General features: G+C 36.1%; 1 protein-coding gene across 3 annotated transcripts; it reads left to right on the forward strand.

Moving 5' to 3' along the window:
* Nucleotides 1–252: 252 nt before the first annotated feature.
* LOC107795898 (calmodulin-binding protein 60 B) lies at nt 253–3584 on the forward strand. 3 transcript variants are annotated; one of them, XM_016618604.2, is made up of 6 exons: nt 253–402; nt 841–919; nt 1465–1900; nt 2118–2329; nt 2740–2908; nt 3044–3584. In XM_016618604.2, the coding sequence occupies exons 1-6, from the start codon at nt 323–325 to the stop codon at nt 3304–3306; spliced, it is 1239 nt and encodes a 412-aa protein (XP_016474090.1). In that variant the 5' UTR covers nt 253–322; the 3' UTR covers nt 3307–3584. The 3 variants fall into 3 exon arrangements, with proteins under 3 accessions (XP_016474090.1, XP_016474091.1, XP_075101030.1); XM_016618605.2 differs by having other exon boundaries at nt 2118–2278; XM_075244929.1 differs by having other exon boundaries at nt 1495–1900.
* The last annotated feature ends 5794 nt before the right edge of the window (nt 3585–9378 follow it).

Here is a 9378-nt window from a genome sequence, read left to right on the forward strand (position 1 = left end):
CCGTCAAGAGAGTGATGTTTTCTCTAATTTTCTTGATTTATTCTTTTATATTTTTGTTTTTATTTTTCTTTTAAATTTTACCCTTTCATTTTTAGAATTTCTTTTTTGATATATTATTAAAACGCTCGTGATGTACCCAAAAGAAAAAGAAAAAACACTCTTGACGCGTTGTGTGGATGTTGGGGTCCTCACGCGTCATATATACTACTTTAGAAGATCCTACAAATAAATTTTAAGAATCCTAGAAAGCGCCACTCCGCAGTATTTCCTAAAGTGTTGCTTTGTTCATCAACTCTTACTTGAACTAACTGAAAATAGAACTATGTTGCAGAATATTGGACAGTTCAAATATGGAGATACAGGATATCAAAGGAACAACGTTAAATCTCCTATTTTTAGAAGGTAAAGCTTCATATTTCTTTCAAAGAGTTTAACTTCTCAATGTATATAAGGCAAATCTTCTTTTAAAAGTACATGCAACATGCACGATGCATATGTATATGAAATCCATATTACATATCGAAAGAAATAGTGGGTTTTACTTAATTCGCCAATTTTGATCAGTTGTTGCCTTCTCAGTACTTAAATATCTATTGTTTCTTTTAGTGCTTTTAGTTTAAATCAATGGGTTGAGACGAATATGCGTTATGTTCGAATCTTAAGAGTAACATTTTGTCAATTATTAGTTGGTGGGTCCTTTTTTTTTTTTTTTTTTTTTTTAAATTATTGAAAAACGAAAAGTATTGGGTGCATGTGATGGCAGTCCTTTTTGATACTGACGCTAGAAGTACGTTGACTTTGAATATTTTGTTCTTTTCTGGTCTTTAATTTCTTGTTCAGGGCGATAAGGATTGTGGTGATTCTTGGTAAGCTCCGGCGCCGGCGCGTCGCTTCTTTACAGGCTTCAAATCCTTCTACGGTGAGAATGATTGCTTGTTAATTAATCAGCTAGCAGAGGAGTTCTTATTTAAGTTATATACACAAGTGTGTAAAATTTTATGCTATTATTATGGTTTAACATGTGATGATAGGTTAGTTACTATATATTTACTAAGCGAAATTAACATTCAATTTTATGCTATTATTATGATTTTGAGTCTATATGTGATTCTGTGGAACTCGTAACTATAACGGCGGCAACGCCCCTATTCCCCCCTCAAACCAAGCTGCCTTTTCTTTTTCAAGTCATTCAAGTTTATTTCTAACCTCCAACTTGATATTTCATTGGCAACGGAGATTCAAGTTGTGGATTAGCAAAATGAATTAAATTGATAGGATCGAGTAGTTGATGGTTTGATTTAATCACCAACAAGGTCATGCTTAACTAGTGTTTTAAAAGGTGAAGATGTAGTGGAAGGATTTTTACCTGTCATGATATATAAGCCCGACAAATGTTCAGTTTCTAATTGTTTCTTAGATGAAAAGATTGTTAATGATCTCATGCTTCTTCCCCTGTGAATACAGATTTCATGTTCTCGGTTGCGATTCTTACAGGATATTCCTCCAGTGGTATATACTGGGGAAAATATAGTTGCCAATTTAGAAATAGAATTAGTTGATGCTGTTATAGAGAACCGTAATAAATATGGATCTGAAGCCTATGCAAAAGTTGAAATTGTTGTTCTCAATGAGGACTTTGATCCTAAACAAGGGAGTTGGACAGCTGTTCATGAGTCCAATATTCAAATTGGTGGCGGAGGAGCTCGAAATTCAGTGCCTGGGAAATATCTCTATCTAAATTTGCAAGGAGGCATTGGCTGTGCAAGTGAAGTTAAACTGAAACACACAGCGCAATGGACCAAGATAAGTAAGGTGAGGCTAGGAGCAAGAGTGGTAGATCTACCATATCGGATTAAGGAAGCAGTGACAGGATTGTTCGTTGTCAAGGACAAGCGATTGAGTACGTACTACTATTTCTTAATTCCTCTCTATCTCCTTTGCCAAGATTTTACATTTCAAGTCCCCAGAACAAGGTAACAACATTCTTCTAGTTGTTATTTTGCTACAGTATTATAAGAGAGAAATGGATCGATTTTCTCATCCTTGTTTGCTTGATTAACATATTTCTTCATATTTCTGAAAAGAAGAGATTAGTTGATGCATTTGAGTGTCCACAGAAAGCCCGAAACGTGATCCGCCATCACCAACTGATGAGGTATGGCGACTCGAAAAGATCTACAGATATGGTCAGTTTCACAAGAAGTTGACTGCAATGGATATCAGAACAGTGGGGGATTTTCTAACTGAATTCTCCAAAAATGCTGCAAGGTTACGGGGCGTAAGAACTGACTTCTTCCTTGGAAATTTACTTTCACAACGCCTGGAACTTGTAATAATTAGTTCTTTCCTTGTATCACTAATAATTGCTTCATTTGCTTTGTGGTGAACCTGCTGTAGATATTTTCCCATCAAAGTTCAAATTTCCAAACGTCTTCGATGCAAGCACATTGATGTGTCTTTACTCTCTGTTCATGTTTGATTTGTTGATTACTCCTTCTTTAGTTGGTTAAATCTTGAAGACAATTTTTGGGTTGGACAAATACTTCAATTGAATAAGTAGGAATAAAGGATCCATAGGTGAAGATAGAAAGTTGATTTCTGATAGTAACTAAACTTTCAATTGTATTTTGGTTTCCTATGTTAGCATAGCATCTAAACGATTTTGAGTACTCATTCGCCCTTATCAGAGAGATTACTTCAACTTGTGCTTCATGCTGTTACAATTTTGTACGGTTGCAGATTCTTGGCCCAACAATGTCTGATCATATGTGGAATGCTACTATAACGCATGCACAGAGATGCAGACATGATACAAGACAACTCGTGCGCTCTCCTATCCAAAGAGTTTCCATGGTTAGATGTGGGAGCTCTTCTCCTGATATGACTAGCAACCAGCACGATCAGTCAGGTAGGATTTCTCTCCTATGCAAACAGTATGAGTATATTGATTCTTATGGCGTCTAGTTATGTTAATTAATTCGATTTTCTTAAATATGTGACTTACCTTTTCGATCTCCTAACACGTTTTTGGTTTTTGATCCAGAGGATTTCTTGCAAAAATTGAAAGAAAGGCTTTCCAATGCTATTATCTGGGAGGAATCTGAGCAAGTTCAGTATGAATATCAGCAAGATAACCTGCTCCAGACCCGTTTAAAAGAAAATGAGGTTTCCGAGTATATTAATGAATTACTTGAAGGGTCTGGAATATATCTTTCATTCCAAACTTCATTGTCTCAGCCAGCAACCACAACGGTAGTGGCAAAGACAAAGGCAAGACGAGCTGGACAGTATTATTTATCATTCTGAGATGGTTCTTCATTAGGAGGATTGTCAAAATTGAGGACCGATTAGCCAAGAGGTCAAGATTGTCCTAAGGAACCACAAAAACCATACGTCCTTTCAAAACGAATGAACTCAAATAAGATTTTACCATTTTTTATTTAAATATTTTAATTTGTTAACTATTATATATATACTGTACTAGTTTTTATGTAGTACGTAAATTTTATGTCAAAAAACATAAACAATCTACTGCACTGAAAATTATTCAATTATACGACGGTTATTGCTTTTAAGAATTTGAATTTATTAAATTGTTTTACTCTCTTTTCAACTATTACTTTAGTAACTATTTCATTATCACTTATGCATTGTTAGAATAAAATTAATATTTCACATTTCTCACATAAAACAAAACAGAAAATTGTCTTCTAAATCAAATAGGAACAGAATTAGCAAAAATAAATGCCAAATATATATGCGATCCCTTAAAAATATTCAGACACCTAAACTCAAGCTAGCACTTGTTGAGCACTTAAACTCCTCCATAAGTATATCTATTAAACACATTTTTGACTGCTTACAAACAAAACATAGCGCGTGATAAGACAAGCTTGTGAGTTTTATTATTCAGGGATTCAAGATTAATTGTAAGGCACTTAGAGAAGAAGGGTATGAGGTGAAAGAGATTAATTCGAATCCGCAGCATTAGGAAGCCATGGAACTCGCCGCCGACAAGAAAATTTCTGGCAAGGTGGGTCGACAGCTTCTAGAAACAGAGAAAGAGAAAAAATAAAAATAAAAAAGTTAACCATTTTTTATATACTACACACGCCCAGAGAGTGCAAAACACACATTCTGTCACGTTAGCAAAATGTGTTTAATCACATGTGAATGAGTTTAAGGATCGATAGGTACTAACTCGAGTTCAAGAGTCTAAATAAAATAATTAGGCAAATTTAAGGGGTCGCATATATTTGGCCAATAAAGACCAAAAAACATAAAAACAAGGAAAAAAAATAGAAATAACCAGCGTTTGCGAAGTCATTGAAAAATAATCACTATTTTGCTGAAACATGGAAAGTTCCAATATAATATGCAGGATTATGGAGCTCCTGCTAGGGGTGTTCAAAACCGAACCGAAACCGAAGCTTAATGGCTTATTGGTGTCGGGTTAACGGTTTAACGGACGGGGAACGAATTGAAATATTTTTATTAACGGCTTATCGGTTTGGGGGCGGATTATTCAATTTTCTTAACGGATAATCCGTTAACCCGTTAAGAATATATATATAACACCCTTCCACTTCTTCCAGTACTCCATCTCTAAGTTCTAACGCCTAATTCCTAAATAATCAGAACCCTTACGTACTATGCATTAGAAGATCCCAGGCTTGGCTTAGCTTAGCTTATTCTCCCACCCTACAACAAGATTGTTTAAGATGGTGTCTATGGTTCACCTCTGCTTTTGTTTTTTTAAAACTAATGCATGTTGTCTATGTTTAATAGAAGAACAACAGTGTTGTGCCACAACTTTTTTCACTCTACAACACATGACACACTACATCATTCTTATGTAGGCGTTAACAGACATGTATGTCTGGACTCAATGTGTAATTTCCTATTCTGAATTTGTATGCTAGGCGGTCAACAAACAATTAATGAACGCAATATAGATTGAATTAGGCCGATAAACCGCCCAATAACCGCCCGATAAGAGCTAAACCGTTATCAATCCGCCCGATATCTTATCGGGTGGCTAGCGGATTAATACATTTAAAAGCCGATAACCGTTAAGCCAAACCGTTAAGAGTAATTAACCGCCCAATCCGCCCGATAAGCAGCCCTAGCTCTTGCGTATAAACTCCCGGCATATTATGTTGGAACTCGAACACACGAAAAGTTCCAGCATAATATGCGAGATTGACCGTTAGGTCCTGGGTTCGAGTCACGCTGGAGGGAAGTGTGGAAACACTATGGATCCTCCTAATTTGGATTATGGAGTTCCTGTATATAAACTTCCATCATATTATGATGGAACTCCAACATATTATAAAAATTCCAGCATATTATACTGGAAGATCATATGTAAAAAATTCGAACTCTAGAATATTATGCTAAAATATTTCTGGATTTTTAAGAATGTTTTTGTTCAGATTTTATCTTTATATAAAAAGTAGCTAAATTTCGATTATTTTTGAAACTGTGAGTATTTTTTCAATTACCAGTTATAAATATGTCTATTTTTTATTTTTGTACATGTCGAAAAAAAAAAAAAGACAACTTACTCCCTTTCCTTGTGGGCTTGTGGCTATACAAAATGGCTATTCATTGTGACAAGAGGCCGCCCACTATCGACTTCAGATAGGGCCTACTCACCGACCTGAGAGTTGAGCCCTTCACCTGGTGGTAATCAACTATCAAGAGGGGAGAAGTGCACAGATGGCCGATCTCATGTGTAACGACCCGACCGGTCGTTTTGAGTCCTAGCGCGTCGTTCAGCAGTTTGAGGTCACGAGTAGCTTCACTTCAGGTATTATGACTTGCACGCGTGGTCGGAATTGAAATTTCGAAAGTTCAGAGTTGATTTGGAAAGAAAATTCTCATTTCATAAGCTTTAAGTTGGAAGAATTGACTAAAGTTGAATTTTTGAGTAAACGATATCGGAATCGGAATTTGAAGGCTCTAACAGGTTCGTATGATAATTTCGGACTTGGGCGTATGTCCGTATCGAGTTTTGGATAACTCGTGAGTGTTTCGGCACCTATTGTGGAAGTTAGCATTTTGGAAGAATTCCATAAATTTGGATTGAAGTGCATTTCAAGGTTATCGATGTTCGTTTGGGATTCCGAGTATGGGAATAGCTCCGTATGATGATTCTGGAATTGGGAGCGCATCCGTAAGTCGATTCGGAGGTCCGTAGGTCATTTTGGAGTCATTTGGCTAAAACTAGAAATTTGAAAGTTTTTGAGAAGTTTGACCGGAAGCGGACTTTTTGATATTGAGGTCGGATTTTGATTTCGGAAGTTGGAGTATGTCCGTAATGTCGAATGTGACTTGTATGCGAACTTTAAAATCAATCGGACGTGATTTGATAGGTTCCGGAATTGAATATTGAAGTTTGAAGTTCTAAAGTTCATTAAGCTTGAATTGGGGTGCGACTCGTGATTTCGATATTGTTTGATGTGATTTGAGGTCTCGAGCAAGTTTGTGTTATGTTATGGGACAGGTTGGTATGATTGGACGGGGTCCTGGGGGCCTCGGGGGTATTTCGGGGTGGTTCCAGATCATTTCGGGCTGTTTTGCATAGCTGATGCTAGTGTCTGGTGTTGTTCTTCGCATTCGCGAGGATGCTCTCGCGTTCGTGAAGAAGGATTTGGCTTCTGGGATTTTGTTCTTTGCGTTCGCGAAGAGATTCTCGCGTTCGCGAACAAGAAACTTTCTGTTCCACAGGTCTAACTTCGAAGGCTCATATCTCACAATCTATAAGGAATTTAGAGATACTCCAAAAATAAAAATTATAGCCCTTTGTGTCTAGTTTTCAGAAAGATAAACTATTGAGAATATGGATTTGTGTACAAAAAGTTATGGGTGGTACACTACAGGCTGTCCAAGAAGATGGAGAAATTTATATTTCACAGGGCTGACTTTGACAGCTTATATCTCAAAATCTATAAAGAATTGAGAGATGATCAACATATGAAAGTTATATCCCTAGATGTCTAGTTTCCGGAAAGTCAAACCATTTGTGATCTGGAGTTTTGTACAAAAGGTTATGACCATTATACTAGAGGCTGTCTGAGAAGAGTTTGAAAATAATTTCTTAGAAATTTGTTCATCGCCAACGAGATGGGGGTCTCACGAACGCGATGAAGGGTCGCTTGGATAGTGTATAAGTTTGAAAAAATGGGTTTCGCTCATTTCATCTCATTTCCTCCATGGGAGCCGACTTAGGAGTGATTTTGGAGCTCTATTTTCATCATTTATGTCAAGGTAAGTGATTCCTACCTATTGCAAGTTAAATACTTGGTTTATATACGATTTTAGGCATGAAAATTCATGGAAATTAGTAGAAATTTGGGGTTTTGAAGAAAAACCTAGAAATTGGTATTTTTAGATTTTAACCACGAAAATTACTATGGGATTGAATGGTAATGGTATATTTGAGTTCTTGAGATTATGGGTAACGATTCCCTCCGAAAATTTCTGAAATCCGGGCACGTGGGCCCGGGGTGAATTTTAAAAATTTTACCATTTTAGATAGGGTAATTTATTTTTAATAGATAAATTTAGAATTATTTAACATGTATTAATTATTTCATATAACTTTTGGATAGTTTCGGATTTTCGGGACCGAATTGGGATTTTTACACAACATCGTGATCGGAAGTGGGCATTGAGACAATGTAACGTCTCTTGTCTAATCTTGTGAGGGAAAAATTACCCCATAGGTAATTAAATTAATAATTGTTGCTAATTGTGGGGGCTACGTACGCACGAGGTGACGAGAGTCCGTGCGTAGCAACTATTAATGCTAAAGTTCGGGTAGTTTAAGACTCAAAGTATGAATTACTTGTGTATATTGTATCCGTTATTTAATTACATTATTTGATATATATCGTAAATTTTTAGTAAGACATAGTAAAAGATGGAAATCTCATATGCTTATTTCTGTTTAAATTAATTAATTATTAAAAAAAATTGTTCATTCTCTCGAATTTTACCTTATAATAAACATACTCTCATTCCGGAGGTACATAAGAAAAATATCCTCCTTTCTTGTGGAGCGGGCCGAACGCCTCGGTAGGATAGATGCATCTATGGATCGTGCTGCATGTCCCTCGGCAGTGTACATGACACTCTGGATCGGGTCGTACGTCCTCGGCAGAAATCGTGCTTAATAATAATAATAATCACACGATACCTTAATAGTTTATTACAGCTTAAGAGCTAATTGATAAATTAGAAATCATTGAAATTTATTGAATTATTATTCCTTCTTGTTAAGAATTATTGTTATTCCTGTAAATGAGACTAATTGATAAATTTGGAAATTTATTTGAATTGAAAGAATTTAATTAATATTTTGAGAATTGCTGCATTGAAGGAATTTAATTATTTCTACTGGTCAATAAAATTAGTGTTAACTCTGTGAATTACGTTAATATAAATATTTCTATTTTATGATTATTTAATATTATTGACCCATAGTGAGTGTCAAAGTCGGTCATCTCGTCTCTACCTCTTCGAAATTAGGCTTGATACTTACTGGGTACACGTTGTTTTCATACTCATACTGCACTTGCTGCACATTTTATTGTGCAGGTACATATATGTCTAGTGGCCTTGTGGGCGTAGAGGTGTGGTTATTAATTGTAGGGACATATGTGAGCTGCATTCTGTATTACGATCCGCAGCCAACAGAGTCTCCTTCAGGGTTATTATATTTTTCCTGTCTAATTTGTATTCTAGACAGATGTTGTATTTTATTTTTAATTCCCTAGTAAATGCTCATGCACTTGTGACACCGAGTTTTCGGAATGGTTATGAATTGTTTAGAAATTTTGTTGCTAAATATATTTATCATTTACTCTATGAGTTTTATCTTTACAATTTCATTGAAGAAATTTTTATTTCAAAAATACTAAAATAGGTAATTAAGTTAATTGATTATGGTTGGCTTGCCTGACAGTGGTGTCCGGCGCCATCACAGCCTTTTTGAATTTTGGGTCGTGACAACATAGTATCGGAGCACTAGGTTCACTTAGGTCTCACGAGCCATGAGAAAGTCTAGTAGAGTCTTACAGATCGGTACAGAGACGTTTGTCCTTATCTTCGATAGGCTATAGGGTTGTTAGGAATATTTCCCTTCTTGATTCCTCATCGTGCGATTTGATTCCTTTTAGGCTTATGCCTACATTTCCTTCCTATTCAATCTTATGCGACGTGAAGCACTTGTTATAAATTGGGGATCGAGGAAATTCTTAATGGTACTACAGATGTAGTGCGGGATGCTTCTCCCTGTGTAATTAATTGGGCTATTGTCGTCGCATTGTAGAAGGCCACTTTATCGTTTCAGTTCAGTATCAATACTACCTA

This window comes from Nicotiana tabacum, chromosome 22 (genome assembly GCF_000715075.1).
Source record: "Nicotiana tabacum cultivar K326 chromosome 22, ASM71507v2, whole genome shotgun sequence".
NCBI lineage: Eukaryota > Viridiplantae > Streptophyta > Magnoliopsida > Solanales > Solanaceae > Nicotiana > Nicotiana tabacum.